Source organism: Bufo gargarizans, chromosome 1 (genome assembly GCF_014858855.1).
Source record: "Bufo gargarizans isolate SCDJY-AF-19 chromosome 1, ASM1485885v1, whole genome shotgun sequence".
Lineage (NCBI taxonomy): Eukaryota > Metazoa > Chordata > Amphibia > Anura > Bufonidae > Bufo > Bufo gargarizans.
Window position 1 is genome coordinate 132804272 of NC_058080.1, and position 22100 is coordinate 132826371.

At 39.7% G+C, this 22100-nt stretch overlaps 1 protein-coding gene across 5 annotated transcripts in view; it reads right to left on the minus strand.

Moving 5' to 3' along the window:
* The window catches only part of ATP8A1 (ATPase phospholipid transporting 8A1), a 188313-nt gene continuing 166213 nt past the window's right edge, over nucleotides 1–22100 (minus strand). For all 5 annotated transcript variants that reach the window (XM_044298696.1, XM_044298712.1, XM_044298679.1 and 2 more), the window contains 7 exons: nucleotides 21679–21740; nucleotides 19664–19720; nucleotides 16550–16657; nucleotides 6007–6095; nucleotides 5648–5740; nucleotides 4832–4923; nucleotides 1–1516 (listed from right to left, as the gene is read on the minus strand). In XM_044298696.1, coding sequence (XP_044154631.1) covers nucleotides 1419–1516; nucleotides 4832–4923; nucleotides 5648–5740; nucleotides 6007–6095; nucleotides 16550–16657; nucleotides 19664–19720; nucleotides 21679–21740 — 599 coding nt within the window. In that variant the 3' untranslated portion in view covers nucleotides 1–1418. The remainder of the gene's footprint in view (nucleotides 1517–4831; nucleotides 4924–5647; nucleotides 5741–6006; nucleotides 6096–16549; nucleotides 16658–19663; nucleotides 19721–21678; nucleotides 21741–22100) is intronic.

The following is a 22100-nucleotide window of genomic DNA, read 5'->3' on the forward strand; positions in this document are numbered from 1 at the left end:
CTCTATACACAAAATTGTGGTGACAGGTTCCCTTTAATCAACATTGGAGGCTATTAAGTCATAGTTCTGTATTACTTTTAATAATTTATTTATAGTGAGAAGCACAATACAGACAACGAGCTCACAATGTGTTCATCGCGAGCAAAGAATTTTTCAAAATGATCCATTAGTAGGGGGAAAAATGGTGACATCAAAAAAGAACTTCCAGGACAGACAAAAAAATTGTAATAAGGAAATCCATAAGTAATTTACTCTCTAGGGTGGTTTCTAATTAAAAAAAAAATCTAAAAGAAGAAAAAGGTGTTTACGTGAGAGAAAACTTTTTAGTTTCCTGCAGTAAAGAATTTCTCTAAATTTTACCATAAAAAATACATTTTTCAGAAAAGAGTACTTTCTAAAGTTGGCTATACATGAGATAAACACCCGCTATCTGGCCCAACAGCATCCTCTCTGCTTGAATGAACATGCATGTGTTTTGAACAGGGAGAAGAGAAGCCACTGCTAGACTCCGGGCTTCAATAGAAGGAGTGGGCATGTTTAAATCCAACAGCCTGAGCTTAATCTCCCTTGACATCTACTGTAAGAATACAGCATTATTCAGGTGACACACATCTAACGTATATGGCCAGGTTGGACTTTTCTAAACGTAGTATGACCATAGTGCAAATACAATGTGGATGAAGTTACTGGAGAATTGTATAGAACTGCTAAAACATGGAAACTTAGTAAGAAATGCATCACACGACAAGTAAAAAGACATGTCTGTCATTAGCCTCAGCAAAATGCATCAACACTTGTGTCTAAACACACAAGGAAGTGCAGAACACTAGACACATTAGCTACTCTACAAGATAAACAGAAAAGCATGAATAAGGCGGAAGGTGTAAAATGTCGAATGGACAGTGCCATACAGACTGGATCATAATTTCCCTTGTTGCATCTTACTGCTTCAGCCATCTCTGAAATCTCATGGAGCAGGGACGCAGGAAAAAAAAATATCTGTTTGTTCTTTGGCAAACATATTTATTAAAATAGTTGTACACAACCATCTACAACAGCGCCTGTATCAGTGAGGCAGGAGGACCTCAGGTCTTTCACTTCTGATAGGAATTGCAGAACTCTCATCAATCTCGTAGACTCGGGACCCTGCACTTTGATGGTCAGTAGAAGTAACTGGCTGATTGCTAAGACAGCAAAGCATTCCTTCCTTCTAAATAATACTGAAACATCTTTCCAGTCTTCTTGCTGACAAGCTTAAAGTAAGAATCACAATTTTAATGGTTAGCAACAATTTGTTCGATGTTGTCTTCTTCAGTAGTTGGGAGACAGTATTGACCACAGATCTTCTTGAAACCTGAATAGAAGTTTTGACAATTCATTATGTCATGTCTCAAGAGAGCTGATGGACAAGTTTCATTTCACCATTCGTCTGGTTTCTGCTTTGTGGTGTCATAAGCTCGGATGACTTCAGACTGTGAGACAATGCCGTTCTCATCTTGGGAGAAAGCGTATCCATCTGAAGAAAGCAAGAAGAAATTTTAAAGAATGGTTTAACAAATTTAGCCTCAGAGTTCGCAGTGGTATAATGGCTTTACAGGTGCCATGACAGATATAACAATTCCGTTACAATCTATTTTTTTTTCTTGTTTTTACAGATCCCATTGATTTTTTATTTTATTTTATTTTTTAACTAGAATTGGAACATACTATGCTATCGTGGCCATCAAAGAGCAGCAAAAATCTGATGAGAAAGCATGAAGAGCTTTATTCATTTTTAGAAATTATTGTGAAATGTAGCTCTAAACTCTATAAACTATAACAAAATCTAAAAAGAGCAGAGTGGGCTGGGATTGAACCATCAATGAAAGTTCAAAATTTGCAGTATAATAGTTATTATATGGTGATCAGATTGGTTCAGGTCCAAAAAGTCATCCGGATCAGAAACTTGCTACTGTTAGGTGTCACACACTCCTATACTGCAGGTACACTGTGATCGTCAGGTCCTTGCAGCACGAGGGTGTTCAGCTTTCACTGCAACAAACATCAGGACCTGAAGCATTCTGGGGTGCAGGCTTTTAGGTGGTCATACAGTATAAGGGAAGAAAGATGATGACTGAACTATGGCTCACTCATCTACTGATAAAGTCAATGCCAGAAAGGAACCAGTCACAGGGAACATATGTTGCAGTAACAGCTCTATACACGCCTCCCTGTGTCCTGTCAGATCTGATCCGTCAGAGGAGAGAGAGGACCCTTACAATGTAGTTGTTACAGTATCATACAGTGTCAATTCACACCACCAAAATACACAAATATATATATATATAAATATATATAAACCTACAGGTCATCAAAAAAGCAATAAAGAATAAAAAATGGTGACATAAATTTTTCCTTCTATCCCTCCTCCAAACAGTTTATCAACAATTTATATGTACCCCAAAATGGTACGATTTAAAACATAAGTTCTTAATAGCACCATTTAAGATCAACATTGCTTCAGCGCAGCTCTTTCCTATCTTGACGTGTATTGTGCTAACATTTCTTTATCCTAGCCCCCAGCTCTCCCTTTCCCCCAACCCCCCCCCTCATTAGACTTTGTCCCCCCCCTCCAACTTCCCTAGTTTGCCTGCAGCTCCATTCCTCCCATGACACAGAACTAACAGATGCCGTACTTGATGAGGCTGACAAGGAGGGTGGTCCAGTGGTCAAATAAGATATGTTTTTTTTTAATTGAAAATGTACTCTCATTTCACCTTGTTTACAGACATATTTGTGTGTGTTTATTTTGTACACTTGATATTTTTCTTATTAATAAACAGAATTGATTTTAAAAAAACAACAACAATGTGGTGTCACATAATAATCTTTTTTTATTGTGCAAAAGTATTAAAGGGAGTCTGTCATCAGCATTTCACCTTTTTAACCCTTCCCATAGCTCTCTAGCATGCTTACAGTTAATAAAAACGTTACCTCTAGCATCAATCCTGGACTCAAAAACGATCTTTGTAACATATGCAAATGAGGGCTTGCAAGTGCCCAGGGGTGGCGTTACCCTCTTAGGTGCCCTGCTAGCTCAGCCTTTTCTTTGCTTTCCCCAGCCCCTTCCTTCCCTCCGCCCTCCCATCCTTTCCCTCTGACCGCCTATCTACTAACTTGTTATTCCGCCGAGATCCCGCGCCTGTGCACTCAGTCCGTCGGCCGGCGCATGTGCACTGCGATGCCCATTCCTTGTATGGCATCACAGTAACTATTGCGCATGCGCCGACTAGTTACTGTGATGCCATACAAGGAATGAGCATCGCAGTGCGCATGCGCCGGCCTGAGTGCGCAGGATCTCGGCAGAATAACAAGTTAGTAGAAAGGCGGTCAGAGGGAAAGGATGGGAGGGCGGAGGGAAGGAAGGGGCGGGGGAAAGCGAAGAAAAGGCTGAGCTAGCAGGGCACCTAAGAGGGTAACGCCACCCCTGGGCACTTGCGAGCCCTCATTTGCATATGTTACAAAGATCGTTTTTGAGTCCAGGATTGATGCTAGAGGTAACGTTTTTATTAACTGTAAGCATGCTAGAGAGCTATGGGAAGGGTTAAAAAAGTGAAATGCTGATGGCAGACTCCCTTTAAAGCATAAAAAAAAAAACTATATATACAGTTCTGTGCAAATGTTTTAGGCTGGTGTGGAAAAAGATGCTTCAAAGTAAGAAGTGTTAATAGTTTACATTTTAATGTATTCTGCAGCAGAACAACAACCCCAAATATACAGTTAAGAACTACAGTACATATTATGAAATATCTTCAGCGTAAAGAGGAATAAGGAGTCTTGATCTCAATGTTATGAAGTTTGTCTGGGATGACATGAAAAGGCAGAAGCATTTGAGCAAGCCTTTATCCACAAAAGATTTGTGTTTATTTCTCCAAGATGTTTGGAACAACCTCCCTGCTGAGCTCAAGTCCGATTCGTGTTGTCTGGGTACTCTCTCTCATTATGTAGAGTGCCTAGTATGCATGAGGAGTATTGTAGGCCAGGCAATGCTGCTATGGGTTTCTTGGAGAGAAGCAAATTATTTTCTGTTATCAGACAGGATTAGTTTTCTCTGTCTTTTGGAAGAAAAGCTAATTTGTAGATCTATTTTTCCCAATAAGTCAGAGCAGCATTGCCTGGCCTACAATAACCCCCTCACACATACTAGGTGCTCTCCATAATGAGAATGAATATCCACCAGACCCTGACAAAGGCCTCTCAGCTAGTTAAGACAATTTTCTCTGATCTGCTCTGATAAAAGGTAATCACTTGGAAAGAGCTATTTGCAGGTGAGACGCTGACTTAACTATTAACTAAAGTATGCTTTATGGCCTGCTGAGTGTTGACGCTGTATAGCTACATAACAGTTGGTGTTGTGAGAAGGTCAACGTTCTTTTAATTTTGGAAGCAAAATTAGTATTTCAGAGACAGACAGACAGACAGACAGACAGAGAGAGAGAGAGAGAGAGGAAAAAAAAAACATGCAAGCCAGTTCTCCTTCCTACAGGACAAGAAAGGTGAGTGAGTATCTCAAGAGAAAATTACGCTGGTTGCAGTAGATCAGTAGTAATAAGTCAGAGCACCTGGCATTGCATTTTTTTCTTTTCTTGACAGTTTGCTAGTCATATGACTGGCTTTTTCAATTACAATACTAATTTAGAAAGCCAGTTGGATGACAAAATGTCATCCACCTGGCAAAAGGTCTTCAAGAAAAAAAAAAATACAAGTCCAATAGCTCTGACTTATTACTACCGATATACCATGACTTAGATGAATGAGAACCTTCACAGAAATACAGTAGACTGGTACTTACGAAGCAGATTTTGTTGTACAGATTCTGAGCGATAAATGTTGACTGTGTTCTTCTTGAAGACATTTTTCAGGAGTTGTGCTCTCTCTGTTAAACTATGGGCAAACAGATACCAAGCAGTAAGAACATTTTTGCACCACAGAAAACTTTTTCAAAGTTAAAACACAAAACATATATTGCAGTCACTTCAAATAATACCTAAGGTAGAGCTTGTGGTACCCCAAAATGGGGTGTAAAATGAGTGTGGTGCATGCATGTCATCAATTTATATATTACACAACTAACTACATGGTTATATACACACACACACACATATATATATATATATATATATATATATGTATATATAAATATATAAAAGTTTACAGCAGTCTTGATTGGTTGTTACTAAAATAATGTACTTTTAGGTCTTCCTGTGCTTGTGCACTCATTTTCAATACAAATGGCAGCACCTTTTCCACAGACATAACTCTTGAGAACATATTCGTTATATTGACATTTGTTAATAGGTCCCTGGGACATCGTGATATACAATTTTTATTTTCGTGCTAGCATCTAACATGTTTGACCACTTTCTTAATATAAACTGTATAGCATACACCGAATACTAAAACCAATATACTGATATATTAATATTAAGATTTCCTACAAAAGTAATAAATATTTTGACATACAGAACAACTAGAGAAGTCAAATGGATTATTTTATATTATTTACATTTTATTATACCATCCGAGGCCCTCGAATTCAGCACTTTGAAAATAAACGACCTTGCACTGACCATTACAAACAGATATAGTTACTGAAAAATAATCTTACCTTTTACCATGTACTACAGAGCCTGGGTCTTGGGACTTGGCTTCAAGGTCCTGAACTTCATCAACCAAGTTTTTAAAGCTAGTTCTTTTCACGCTTAATTTAAAAATTAAAAAAATAAATCACATCTTTATCTTATTAAGATCAATCTTAGCTTAGAATAGATACAGATAAAACAGAATAATTGTATAATAAAACATAATGCCTACCTGTTTGCATAATTTGTACATTATGTCACAAACTAATCCTTGTATAGATGACATTTATTACTATGTAGTCATGGTTTCCAATATGTAATCTATCATTAAAAACTAAATATAAAAAAATAAATAAAAAAAACACTGAAAAGCAAAAATACTTACGTTTTATAAAACACGTCAAAAATCAAGGACGTAACGGGAATAAATAAGAGACCCATCCAGAAAACACCAGAGCGGAACATCATATCTGCCTGCAATAAACATATACAGCTTTCGTTAGGTTTGTTTATGCCAATTTATAGTTTGTGTATAGTACAGTTTATATATGTAGGTACTGTTAGTCTTGTTTGAGTAAAAAAATAAAATAAATATTTTTTAAAATTTCATCGATGACGTCTATTTTTGGACCAATCTGCATGTCTATTATAAATGGGTCCCAATCCACTCGAAGTATATCCTATAATTGTTAAACAGCCCATCACATCTTCATAATCACAGACGAATAATACACCATTCTTTAAAGCAAATGATCCATTTTTTTTACACGATTACATATGAAAAAAAAAATATACAAATTCCTATATTTGTAGATTTAAACTTGTTATTACTGTAGAATTTTCTTGATGTTAATTTTACTGGAATTTTCAATGTCTGGCATAAAGACATACAAATTTAACAAAATACATAATCTAAAGTGGTTAGAAATGTGAATATTCTGCAGTCCGAGATGAAGCATGATAGAAGAATTACTGGAAACCACGTATTTACCTTTACACATGCCGACCCTTGTTCTGCGGTTTCCAGAAACTCTTTGGGATTTCCTAGATTTCAGCTACCTCGTTTCTAATTCCAACAAGTATAATGGAGGAGAGGCAATAATGTGGGCCTTAAGATGTTAATACTGACCATTGTAATGCTAACTATGAATGGACGGGCAACCAGAGTCACTATTCAGCCCACCAGTCTTTGGCTTTGCAAATGAACATGGGTTGGGGGAGGTGGGAAGATTTTTTTTTTTCTGCGTCATATCTGAAAGCCTGTCAGAATTTTTTATTGTTCAGTTGCTGAGTTAATCCAAACCTAAAAGATTTAAAGCTGACATCCGCATTTAAAACAGAAGGCTTCTTTGTATATTTTGGATCAAGTAATGGGAGTGGGGGAAGTAAAATCCCAAAGAATTTTCTTCTTTCTGCTGGAGAAAAGAAAAAAAAAAGAAAAAAACATCTACCCCTCATTCTGTAGAAACTTTGTAACTTTTCACATCTCTACGCACACAGGCTGGTCAAGCTGGGAAATGGCAAACTCCAGCCTGTCGGACAATGGCAGAAACAGGAGCAGCCTGTTCTAAGGATGGGCTGTGTCAGACTGGGTCTGTGGTTTACAAATTGTTCCTAATGTGTGAGATTTGCAGTCCATGCCAAGTCTCCTTTTTCTTGTGAAACCAAATGGAATCTGCCACAAAAGTGGCTCTTGTGGGAATTCATAAGGGGATCAGAAATTAGGCTTGAAATAACTGAGGACTAACAGCCTTCCAGCTAAATGAAATAAATCAGCCATTGTATAGTTTGTTTTCAACCAAAACATGGCGTTGATGACTTGGCACCTCCTATAGGAATCGTATATAAAAAGGTATAAGAGTCATCCTTACGTTCCCAAGCAAATACTTGACATATACCTAAACATATAGTGTATGAATTCATGAGCGAGGTGTGAAACCTAGAAAATGACAGCGACAGGATCCAGTGTACTAATCCACCTGAGACAATGAGTGGGTGTTCACCGTAAATATCAGTATCACATGTGGGAATCTAACTTGTATGTTAAGCAAAGACCATTGGACATGTTGGTCTTCCCTACCAGTGTAGCTGCTCTACTTTGTAGACCAGGCCTGCAGAACTTGATCTGGTCTGACAGCCTCAGTGTCTGACTGTTACTGCCATGTGTCCACAGTAAAAGTGGAAGAAAATGTACCATCTATCCAAAAAACAGGTGATTAAATAGATCATGGCTGGGGCTCTGACCCCTAGGATTCCTATTGATTATGACAGGTCTACTTCCTGATGGTAATAGCTGCCTAGAATGGCACTGTAGGATGCATGTGGCTCACACATTTGCTCTAGACTGTAAATGATCATCGAAAGTTGTAATTTCAAAATGAGTGACACTTCATCTTTATAGGCACTTTAACAAGTTTGATAGTTTTAGGTAATTACAGTAAACCATCATATAGACACAGACAAAAAATAATGCACCAAGGAGATGCTGGAATGGAATTAAACTTTCTGTGTGATAGTCCATAATAAGAAAGTGAAAACAGAATGTTTGAAATCTTTGCTAATTAAAAAGGAAAAACTAAAATATTGCATTCACCGAATGAAGCACCTTTGGCAGTGATTACAGCCTCCAGTCTTTTTGGGTATTATGCCACAAGGTATTATGCCACAACTGGATTTTTTTTTTCCTACCATTCTTCTCTATAGATCCTCTCAAGCTCTGTAAGGCTGGATGGGGAATGTCGGTGGAAAGGCATTTTTGGGTTTCTCCAGAAATGGTCAAGTCAGGTCTCTGGATGGGCCCCTGAAGGACATTCAGAGTTGTCCCTAAGCCATTCCTGTGCTGTCTTGTGTCCATTGTCTTGCTGGAAGGTGAACCTTCGGCCCAGTCTGAGATCCAGAGCACTTTGGATCTGGTTTTCATTAAGAACCCTTACCAGTCTCCCTGTCCCAGCCACTGAAAAACACCATGCACCATGGTATTGGGCATGTCATGGTTTAATCAGTCCCGAGAATCTTTTTTCTAACAGTTGAAAGTCCTTTAGGTGAATTTTTGCAAATTCCAGACAGGCTTTCATGTGTTGTTTATTGAGGAGAGGCTTATTTATGGCCAATCTGCCATACAGCCCAGATTGGTGGAGCTTCTAATGGTTGACCACCTGGAAGTTTCTCCAATCTGCACACAGAATCTCTGCAGCTCAGCCTTGGTGACCATTGGGTTCTTCATCACCTCTCTTACCAAGGCCCTTTTCTTTTGATTAGTTAGTTTGGTGAAGCAACCAGCTCTAGGAAGAATCCTGGTTGTTCTAAATTTCTTCCATTTAAGAATTATGGAGGACACTGTGCTTTTGGGAGCTTTCAGTGCAGCAGAATTCTTTTTTTGACCCTTCTCCAGATCTGTGCCTCCACACAATCCTGTCTCTGAGCTCTATAGGCAGTTCTTTCCTCCTCATGGCTTGGTTTTTGTTCCGATATGCATTGTCAGCTGTAAGACCTCATATAGACAGGACTCCAGTCAATAACACGCTGCCAGAAGATTGCACCATGTTTCATGGTGACAGGTTCCCTTTAATAATTCTGGTGGATCGTAGCGAGCGTTCCTATTCATACTATACTATACTATATATTCCTCCCATGGTATGTTAGAAAACTGCAGAACTTTAATTTATTGAAAGATTAAGCTTTATTTACATAAACTGAATTTATACACAATTCCCTACTAATTAACCATATTGTACCTTTCAAAAGTTGTAGTCATTAGGGTAGCACAGAAGAGAAGCAGAAGCGATTATAAATTCTCTGATGTCGCTTTCCTAATCCTGCCACCAGAACACAAGGTTAATTTATGACTCCTTTTTTCTATGAAAAGAGAGGATGGGGGCAAGCCAAATGGTGTTGGTGGGTATTTTCAGCAATGTTTTGCAAACAGCAACTCTGTTCTATTGGCAGCGAACCTGAATTCTCATCAGCTCTATTACCAGAATCCCCCCTTGTTGGCAGGGTAATGTATGAAAGTCTGACACTGTAATCCCTTTTATCTAGCTATGCGTCTAGGGTGAGTAGAGAGACTATAAAATAATGAAAACGCAGTTTCACAGTGAAATGTGTACATAAGAAGAATGACGTTTCAGGCTAGGCAATGCATATATGTAACAGCATAAATCATAAATCTTTACTCTGGAACACCGGACTCCGCTTCACACATTCACTGTTTGGTCAGGTGGAGGATTTTACAGCCATATACAACACTAGTTGCAAGACAGTGGAGGTTGTGTATAAAGCGGTTAGTTTCATATAATGACACAGATGGAGTAAAAAAATTGGCACTGAAATTATAATATATAACATTACCAGACTAAAATTTGTTAAAGTGTAACTGCCGTTTCATTTTTTTTTTTATACCCCAATAGTATAGTACACCCTGCTGTATATATGCTTTTGTGCTTTAAAATTGAATCATTTTCAGTTTTACCTCATAATAACACCCACAAATGTGTGCTACTTTCCTATTCTGCAACCTCTTCTCATGGTTGTCATATATCAGAGAGGAGACGGCTGTACAAGCAAGAGACGGGGAGAGCACTGGAAGGAGGAGCACAGCCCTGAGTGCCTAGGCTCGGGCAGAAAGTGGAGGGGGGAAGGCTGCTTTAGATGGGGATATCTCCTGAATGGTAGCAGCTAGAAACATGCAACTGCAAGACCAGAATAGGCTAAAGTCTAAGCAACAGAGGAGAAATCACTGTTAGAAATTGAGTCGGGAATACATCGCAGGTAAAAATCAGCTTTTACGTTCACTTTCAGCTTCATTCACTGCATCCCGATTTCTATCAGTGATATCTTCCCCTGTACTGAACATATTAACATATTGCTGTCATTCTGGTATTGTCTGAAAGCTTGGAATGAAACACCAAAACTAATTCCCATGTAAACGTATTAAACCCATATATAATCAAATTACCAACACTGAAAGAGATATATGGATCGTCAATATGTCGCATAAACATAGAAACATAGAATGTGTCGGCAGATAAGAACCATTTGGCCCATCTAGTCTGCCTAATATACTGAATACTATGAATAGCCCTTGGCCCTATCTTATATGAAGGAAGGCCTTATGCCTATCCCATGCATGCGTATAAAATAATGCATATAAAATATACAAACAAGATATAATCAATACATCATTTTATTGTAGTCACTATGATTCACATGATTATGTTCTGCCTAAAAAAACAAAACAAAAAAAACTTTTAATGTGACTATTAAGAGGCTAAAACAAATGCTTACTGATTTCATGTAATTGCACGGTTTGTCTCTGGTTATCTGTATGTGAGAGGATACACACTGCTCTGGTGTAGTGGGGGAGGTTATCTGCATTCTGATTGGTCCTGCTAGTTCAGGTGAGGAGAGCAAGGGGTTATGGGAAGTGAGGGAAATGCAGGATGGCCTAAAGGACATGGGAAAGATCACCACAGGAAGTGCAGCAGCTGCCATCTTAGGTAGATGTTGAAATAGAGGCAGAGAAAAATAGGATTGCTAAGGGCTGCATACAGACATCAGAAAGGTAAAATTAACTAAAAAATAAAGCTTCATGAATATCTTCCCTTTCAGCATCACATGGTAGGAATTTCATTTTTGGTAGTGAAATAGCAGGTACACTTTAAGGGTGGGTATATTTGTCTGAAAACATAAATTTGTGACATGTGCATAAAACATGTCTTCTGTACATTCAAATCCGATATGAAGCCTTAAGATAAAATTTGGCATAGATGCTAGGACAATACAGTCATCATTTCACGACATCAATGATTTCTTGTTGGATCCCTCCATTCCTAGCTTTAAAAAGGAGACTTTCAACCTGGGTTACCATCCTAAAATGATGTAAAACTCACAATGTTACTTGAAGCTCATGACACACAGAAAGACAACCACTATAAAGAATCACTATCCATACAGGAAATGTGAATATTCAAGGGGTTGTCCAAAATTTTAAACGTAACCCTTATCCTCTGGATAGAAGGCAAGTCTTATCAGTTGGGATCCAACCACTGGGAGTCGCACAGATTATGAGAATGGGGGTCCTGAGCATACCATATGAATGGAGTGGAGGTCGAGCATGTGCATTAGGACTGCTGGTGATGGCCGAGTGCTGTTCTTTGCTTTTCTTCTGCAGTCTCGATCATTGTTCCATTTATATAGGGATACACAGAATCCCAGTTTTTGCGATCGGAGGGGTTCCTAGTGGACGGATATCTACCAATCAGACTCTTATGCCTCTCTTAATTAACCTTTGAAAAATAGATTCCTGCATTTTCTGATGGGATCCATTTAGGGATCTATGTGATGGCTCTTTAAAGGGGTTCTCCTGGAATGATTTAAAATAGCCACCAGCAACCTCTCCTAAAATGTGAGCAGGACTGGTTGCCTCCACTTGCAGCTGCCTACTACATTTTGCCACTTGCATTGGAGAGGGTTCTTGTCAGGCTGCTCAGCCATGACGGCATATCGTAGGCAGGATCAGATCTTTACCATCTGTTGTAGAGGAGTGCAGTATGTAGTGTGGCTTCACCCCCTCAACCTCCCAGGCAGCTCTGCACTGGCCATTTTAAATAATTCCAGGAGACTGCCTTTAAACACATCTTAACTGATTGAGGCAAAACCTAGAGAAATTGAACATAAACTACGGATTAATTCTTTAACTACTTTGAAGTGTTTACCTCCCCTTTCTTACCAGGGCAATTTTTCAATTTTTGCAACGGCCAATCTAACTGCAAATAACCATTTCATTTCTGACCCAACCTACACATATTTGATGCTATTTTTCTCAAGACAAATTAGACCTTTTTTGTGCCATTAGATGACAGATATTACAAAAGATTTCAAGGCAAAACTTTTCTAAAATCATTATTGTATGTTTGCACTGTGAAAATGGATTCTAATTGTCTAATTTATCTAGTGGCTGGGCATGTGATACATTTTGGAGGCCTATTTTTCCTATTGCTGGTTAGCACCGTACTGCCAGAACAGATTTACATTGCCAAAACATTAGAAACGCCCTCAAAGTGCCCATTTTATTTTTGACCCCTTAAAGGCATGAGTGGCCAACCTGCTGCTCATGAGCCGCATGCGGCTCTTTGTTCCTTCATTTGTGGCTTGCAGGGGAGCGGTCCGGCCAGCTCTTACTATCTAGGCTGCACTGCTAAGAACATGGCGTGTGCCGCGCTCAGCGCACGCTATGTTCTCTCCGGCAAGACAGTGGAGAAGGAGAGAGTCCCTCCGTCCTATGACGTGGCCGCCGCTGAGCCCAATGAAGTGAGCGGGCGTTGTGGCTCATGTTTTTTTTTTTTTTTCTGGCTCTGTCTGTAAGGTTGGCCATGCCTGCCTTAAGGTATTCACCTGGAGGAAATAGACATTTTAATCTTTTGCATTATTTATATATATATATATATATACATATACATACACACACATATATATATATATATATATATATATATATATATATATATATATACCTACCAGCTTGTGTTATTTTATGCCCCCCGTAAAAAGAATTGTATACTTAATATAGCTAAACCGAATACCTATATTTTTTTTTATGAAAGAAAAAGTAAACAAAATGTGCACATTTGTATATTTTACACACAAAGTCCGCCACATACCGTATACTATTTTTAAAACTAACTACAGCTATAACTTTTTTATTTGACTAGTTATTTAAAACAGTCACTAAAAACTCTGGAATACATTTTTGCCAACATGTCCCTAACAGTTTTTGTAATATACACGTTTCCCTCTCTAAAGCGCACGTTTCGCTATGCGCTTCAAATCTACTTTTCAGTACACCGCTGTCTTGTCAGCGATGTACAGAGTAGACATTTTAATCAATGGGACCGCAGCGCAATAAGTATGGGCAGGAGCGCATATTAACCCCCGGAGGTTTACTAAATCCTAGCATAGCACATGGGTACCCTGTAACAATGTGCTATGCCAGGATTAGCTGAGCCGAACGGGTTCCTGCCTGCTTCGCTAAGCTAAGAGATGACCACAGCTGTCTACCGACAACGCGGCTCCAGCAAACCATAATGTAACCTAATGCTGTTAACAGCCTACCGCCACAATTCTGTGTTGCGGTAGGCAACTGGTTAAATTATAAAAAAGAAAAAAAACTTAATGTGCCTGAAGCGCCTCATTATATTCTTATGTGCTATGCCTTATTTTTGGGGGAAGTTCATCTCCTATCCTCTTTCACCTATAGCTGGGTCCAGGAAGCAGTCATTGCAGCCATGTTTAGCAGCCACAAGCCCCTTCCCTCACATTATAGCCACCTGTGATACACATGAAGGCAGATTCATGAAGATTGATGTATGAAATGAAAGTGTCAGTCTGTTAAAGTGACAAATATATTAAGAGGCACAGGCCACTTAATAATCTTGGTGCAACTTCTTGCAGTCTGTGCACCAGATAATCAAATGTACACTAGCTATGAACTGGAGTATATGTGAACTATAATGTACACCAGTTTCTGGTCTGTGACTCTTAGACTGCAGGAGTTAACGCATCCTGCTAAGCCCTACCTACTGTTCGCACCACTTTTTACCCTTCTCAACACACCCAATATTTTTCATTGGACCAGAGAACAGACCCCCCAATCTTCATCAGACCCCTAAACTAAACCCTTAATCTTTGTCAGAATGCAGATCAGACATCAGATCAGAGCTCCATATCAGATATTAGATCAGACACCTGTATCAAACCTCAGATCAGACCCACACATCAGATTCCCCCAACAGACCTCAGATTAGAGCCCCCATGTCAGACCCCATATCAGATCAGACCCCCATGACAGACCTCAGATAAGATCCGACCACTGATCAGACCCCCAATATTAGATCAGAACCCCCATCTCAGACCACACATAATATGCCCATCAGAAATAAAATAAAACAAATTCTCTTAACTCTCCTGCTCTGCCGCTACTCTCCAGGTGCAGTGATCTCTTCTGCAGTCAGTTGCGCTCCCTAATCTTCTCTGGTCCCGCGCTGCACTGTGACTTGACTGCATGCAGAGTCTGCTCATAATGCGCACACTACGTCCCAATGCTGTATGCAGTCAGGACAGTGCAGTGAGGGCCGGAGAAGATCAGGGAGTGGTGAGTACTGGCAGCGCTTCACTCCCCACAACTCCTGTAAACTAGTGAGTACTTCCATAATGGAAGCACTCACTAGTATTCTTTTTATAAGATGTACTGGCATTTTCCCTCAACTTTTGGAGGAAAAAAAAGTGCATCATAAAGTGTAGAATATGGTAATTTTCCACTTTTTAAGAGTGGCATTAAGGGAATGATGAATCTTTCCCATTGTGTTTACCTAGTAGTACTTCACTTCAAGGTGTGCTTGTATTTGATCAATGACTTATAGGGCCCTCTAGCCCTAAACCCTTAGGCACTGTCCAAAGAGTCAGTTTGCCCCTGTCTGTTAAAATTTGAGTATACATAACAGTACGATACCATATCACAAGCCAGGTATGAAATCAGGACAATAATTACAAATCCTGGAAAAGTGTAATGGTCATGTGTCATAAAAAAAAAATTTTTTTTACCATATGTTACTGCTGCAGCAGCATATTCACATACCACTGTTTTCCTTGAGTTCTTCCCTTTGTTACAGCCGTTAAAACATTTACAATATGAGGACCTTCTCAAGATGGCTCCTCTGCCAGTTCTCTGAGGCCAAAACTGCTTTCCCGCACTTCACATACACACTTGCTGTAGCAGCAGTGTCCTGCCAGCCAATCAGATTACTGAGACACGCCTCCTCACTCTGAAGCCTAATGCAGGTGTTCTGCCACTTTTCTATACCCGGAAGTGATGTAGCTGCACCGGAAGTCACGTGGACGTGTTGGAATCAGCTGGAGGAGAGGGTGTGCGCACTGCGCAAGCGCATTCGGCTAAAGTATGTTAATCTGCCAGAACACCCCTGCATTTTCCCAGCCCTCCATTTCTTTACCATCCATCTCTTTCTTTACCATCAATGGCGGCATAGAGTTAGTTTTAGCAAATGCCAAGCGCAGCGAGGCCGAGCCCAATCCGTGGTGAGCGAAGCGAGCCCGCGAGGGTACAAATTAATGTAGATTACGGGCTTGCGGCGTTCTGCCAGATTACTATACTTTAGCCGAATGCGCTTGCGCAGCGCGCACACCCCCGTCCTCCAGCTGATTACAATGCGTCCACGTGACTTCCGGTGCAGCTACATCACTTCCGGGTATGGACTTTTGTCCGGGTATAGAAAAGTGGCAGAACACAGGCATGCAGTGTGAAGGACCGCCCCTCCATCTTCTTAGCCAGACACAGACAAGCCATACGGATGGAGTAGAGTTAACACTCCTGTTTTCTGAGATTTCTGAGTTGTATCTAATCTAAGCAAACACCTTTAATTGCTTTTCAATGGCTTTTGTCTCAAGATAACGCGATGAGTTAAGAAATTTGAGTTAAGAGCTGGAGTGCTACCCCTGCTACATCTGTAGCAACTACTTTGCCCAGATTGTAGGCTGTAAGCCCATGGAGAGGCATGTGTTAGATTAGGCCCCCGTCTGATGGAAGCCACCTTGTCGTTCGGTAGATGGGTCCGACATATTTTTGATCAATTATATGCGCAAAGAGCTTCCAACTGCTTTAGCAGTAAGTATAACCACCAATCAGCTCATTTTACATTCAGTATTTGCTTATATCTTTGTGCAACTGACTAGCAGTGTGCTGTTACCTGTAGTTCTACTAATCTTTTAAGGGATCAGTGGAAAGGGACATTAATGAAAGCGGTTATTATAAGGTATTTACAGATCTTTTGACAATCATTGACAGACTAACTCAGGTATACATGTCTAGCTCTAATAAACTAGCAAATGAAATAAAAATATGACAGGAAGCATCATACCTCTCCAGACATGTCAGGTGCTATAGGAATTGCTGGCCACAATGAAGAGTAGACCCCAAAGAACACGATCCATAGCAAGATACTCCCCCATATAGCCACATGGCTGAACTATTGACAAAGAAGTAAACAGCTCATTAAAATAATGAAGTATGACACTTTCATTTATCTTCATCTAACCATTATAGAGGAAGCACCAGCTTCAAGAATTAGAGAAATCTTTCATTTTATTTGAAGGAGCAGTTAGAGAAAGTCGCTGAGTAATCAGATTCCTATCAAATCTGCAGCCACTAAACTGTGGAAATCTCATTCTATATTAAAAGCATGTAAAAACCACAGGCAAAAAGCATTTTCTCATTTCAGACTGCTGAGTAATGAGCACAAATTTAATAATTCTCAGTATAATACAGACCAATAACAGCCACATAATGTCAATAAAATTATAGAAAAAAAATAGTCAATTAGCACATTTCTGGGGAAAAAAGTCAACACAGCGAAAAATAAACTCCATATACATTTAACGTAAGATTATTATTATATGTCCTTGTAAATGAGCTTACTACTATACAGCATAATATACCAAGTTGTGGCCTTGCACATACAGTAACAAAATAACATTTTGGGATTATTCAAATGTTTGTGTTAAAGAGGATTTAACACCACAAAATGTAGTGCAATCTGCAGATAGAGGGTTATAGAGCAGGAGGAGCTGAGCAGATTGATAGTTTTGTGGTAAAATATTCAGTAAAGCTTGTAATTTATAAATTTAGATGCAAAGACGCACAGAAAAAGCGTAACACAGCAAGCTATGTTGCTTCCCTAACGCGAGATGAGACAACCCGTTTAAGACTATCCCTGTGTACAGAGATCAGTGACTGACGCCATCTCTGTATACACACTTACACAGAGAATACTATCAATCACTGATAACACCTCCCTGTCTACAACCATCAGTGACTGACAGGTATCTCTGTATACACACTTACACAGCGAATGCTATCAATCACCGATATCACCTAAAGTCAGAAAAAGCAGATATTTAAATGCATTACATTTACAGGATCTTTTCCCACAGAACCATATATCAATCTGCTCAGCTCCTTCTGCTCCATAACATATCAGACTGCACTACATTTTGTGGTGACAGGTCCTCTGTAAAAATCGTCAGTTCTGTGTCTGCAACACACGGACATTTTTAGTATGGCAGTGAGGTCCACATGGAACACGGACCTGGCAACCACAGGAGACAACTGTCACTAATGGTTTTTCAGGTCAGCGTTTCGTGAGACACGACAAGAAAGGACATACTCAGATTTTCTCTGCATGGACCAGCAAAAAATTGAGGTGTGAATAGCACCACTAACTTCTAGGGCCCTGCATGCATTTTTTTTCACGCACATAGACAAAAAAAAACTAGTAACTTTGTGAATAGTTTGTACTGATTTCAGATTATTTCGTGCTCCACTCATATACAAAGCTGCTTTAAATACTCATTAAAGGGGTTCTCTGGGCTTTGCAGAAAAAATGTTCTGACCATGTGGAAGAACTTAGTGGCTTTGGACGTATGACTGATGGGTAAGTAGTGACCAAGCCATCTTTCCTCCACAAAGTCTAAACACTCCAAGTTTTTCTGCAAAGCACAGAGAACTCCTTTAACTACTTTCCTCCTGTGTCACTGCCATCTAGGCTCTCGCTATGCACCCCTCTCTGGTAACAGGTGTCCAAATGAATATTACATTTGCTTTCTTGTCTGAATAGAAAGTGGTACAAGTTAAAGCTAGCAAAAAGTTTACAAAGTTGGGGCCTATTTACATAGGGTGATGCTCGGATCAAGGATCGTAAGGAATAAGAACGTTCATCCCCGATCACTGCCCTCACTTGTTACCCGCATTAACATGCAGCAATCATCACTGATGTAGGAGGATGAATGATCCTTACCAAGATCATTCATCCTCATACAGATTCATTGCTTGTCAGCAGCAGATCCCTTTTTATTATGTGGTTGAGAAATGTTTTAAATTTTTTTTGTACTGCCCAAATGACTGCACATTTACTCATAAGCCAATTCTGAACGAGTGCTTGTATGAACCCTCATTCCGGACAGTCAGCCTGTTCATCTGCTCGTGTAAAAGGGCCATTACGCTCCCGCTTAGGTAGACTTAACTTGTGGAATACTGTAAAATGTTAAAACGGTTGTTCACTTTCTGGCTACTGTTGACCAGTGTGTATGCAAGATGACTATATGGCACTGACTAATATAGCCTATGATAAAGTATGCTCTGCCCTGTTTGACATAAGCCATGTCGACTTGATAGGTGCTGCCCATAAGTTGGCCGCTGATTGAGGGTCATGATCAAAATCTCGACTCAGCCTGTGCTTAGGGGTCCCGTGGGCGGTCCCATCAGTGAGTGACAGTGATTTCTCTATGCTCAGCTATACAAGAAAGGATGTCAATCACTGCGAGTAGGACCACCCACTGGATTCTTAAGCCAAAGATGATCAGAGACTTAGATCAATAAATTACAAGTTGAACCGAATCTTTTCCCACAAAACTATATAACAATCTGCTCAGCTTTTCCTGATCTATAACATGCTGCCCACAGATCAAGCAGCATTTTCAACGTGAAAGATGCTCAGATTGGTGCAAAGTGATAAAAGTTGTAACAGTTATCTTACTGATACCCGCTGATCCTGTTCAGATTCTTCTCTGGTCCTCCATATACAAGTCAAGGGGGATGAGGAATTCCGAGAAAAGTCGGAACACAAGTGGCAGGGGATCAGAAAGGTAACTTCTTTTATTATTTTACACCATTCTGAGAGCTTTTTAAAGCATTTTAAGTGGATCCACACCCCCTTTAAAATATATTGTTTAAAGATCAACAAAATAAAAAAAATAATTAAACAGTCATCCATATGTATTTAGAAAGCCTGGAAGCTGAAATTATGATTTAAAGATTACCAATACATTTTGCATGACAGACTGCATGATGGTCTCCCATTGTATTAATTATAATGAAGTACTTGTGGTTAACTGAATAAAATCTTTTTCTGTGATGTATAGAAGCACAAATGACATTCTCTGGTAACATGTTCTCTAAGAATTTCCTCTTTTCTTACCACGGTCCAATGGGAGGTTTCTAAGCCCGCTTTCAGGCAGACGGTTATCACCACAAACTAGGAGGAGAATACACAATGTTATCAAAGCGGTATTTCTAGGAGGAGAATGCACAATGCTATGACAGCGGTATTTCTAGGAGAAGAATACACAATGCTATGACAGCGGTATTTCTAGGAGGAGAATACACAATGTTATCACAGCGGTATTTCTAGGAGGAGAATACACAATGCTATCACAGCAGTATTTCTAGGAGGAGAATACACAATGTTATCACAGCGGTATTTCTAGGAGGAGAATGCACAATGCTATCACAGCGGTATTTCTAGGAGGAGAATACACAATGCTATGACAGCGGTATTTCTAGGATGAGAATACACAATGCTATGACAGCGGTATTTCTAGGAGGAGAATACACAATGCTATGACAGCAGTATTTCTAGGAGGAGAATACACAATGCTATGACAGCGGTATTTCTAGGAGGAGAATACACAATGCTATGACAGCAGTATTTCTAGGAGAATACACAATGCTATGACAGCAGTATTTCTAGGAGAATACACAATGCTATCACAGCAGTATTTCTAGGAGGAGAATATACAATGTTATCACAGCAGTATTTCTAGGAGGAGAATACACAATGCTATGACAGCAGTATTTTTAGGAGGAGAATACACAATGCTATCACATCGGTATTTCTAGGAGGAGAATACACAATGCTATGACAGCAGTATTTCTAGGAGGAGAATACACAATGCTATCACAGCAGTATTTCTAGGAGGAGAATACACAATGCTATCACAGCGGTATTTCTAGGTGGAGAATACACAATGCTATGACAGCGGTATTTCTAGGTGGAGAATACACAATGCTATGACAGCAGTATTTCTAGGTGGAGAATACACAATCCTATGACAGCAGTATTTATAGGTGGAGAATACACAATGCTATCACAGCAGTATTTCTAGGAGGAGAATACACAATGCTATCACAGCAGTATTTCTAGGTGGAGAATGCACAATGCTATGACAGCAGTATTTCTAGGAGGAGAATACACAATGCTATGACAGCAGTATTTCTAGGAGGAGAATGCACAATGCTATGACAGCAGTATTTATAGGTGGAGAATACACAATGCTATGACAGCAGTATTTCTAGGTGGAAAATACACAATGCTATGACAGCAGTATTTATAGGTGGAGAATACACAATGCTATGACAGCGGTATTTCTAGGTGGAGAATACACAATGCTATGACAGCAGTATTTATAGGTGGAGAATACATAATGCTATGACAGCAGTATTTATAGGTGGAGAATGCACAATGCTATGACAGTAGTATTTCTAGGAGGAGAATGCACAATGCTATGACAGCGGTATTTCTAGGTGGAGAATACACAATGCTATGACAGCAGTATTTCTAGGAGGAGAATACACAATGCTATGACAGCAGTATTTCTAGAAGGAGAATACACAATGCTATGACAGCGGTATTTCTAGGTGGAGAATGCACAATGCTATCACAGCGGTATTTCTAGGAGCATACACAATGCTATCACAGCAGTATTTCTAGGTGGAGAATACACAATGCTATCACAGCAGTATTTCTAGGAGGAGAATACACAATGCTATCACAGCAGTATTTCTAGGTGGAGAATACACAATGCTATGACAGCGGTATTTCTAGGAGGAGAATACACAATGTTATCACAGCGGTATTTCTAGGAGGAGAATACACAATGCTATCACAGCGGTATTTCTAGGAGGAGAATACACAATGTTATTCAGTTTTTCGCACCTTCGTCTTGCATCGGCTCTGCTTTTGCAGCACGCAGACAACAGAGACCTCGTACATAGGACTGTATTCCACATGCTGCAATAGCATAACTAATGCAAGCTGAAGGGGCCTAACCCTCAGAAGTGCCCGGCTGAACCTCCAGTGCTTTCAGTGAAGGTTTAGGTCCCCTTTAAAATGATGACAATTTACCATTCAAGAGAAAAAAACTTGAAACTTACAGTGTAAACAATGTTCCCCAATAAAAGGTAATCTGAGGTTTTTCCATTTGAAAACACATTATCTGTATAAATACATAAGGAAAAAAAACTTTATTAAATGAACAAAAACATACAAAAGAAAACAATATAATAGTAAAAGTCTCACTTTATCATCTCTCCCCCACCCCCCTCAACAAGTTCAGTCACACCTAGCGCAGAGTCCGCACTTACAGAGATTTAGGATGCAGACTCTTCATCTACACTGTGCTTGCCCTCTTTGTACCTTGTATAGGTTGGTCTTAAAGGGGTTGTATCATCACAGACAATGGGGGCAGATCGCTAGGATAAGCCCCCATTGTCCAACAAGTGCGGGTCCCACACCTATATCGAGAACGGAGCCCCGAAAGAGGTAGAGGGTGCACTGCGCAAGCGCAGCCGCCCTC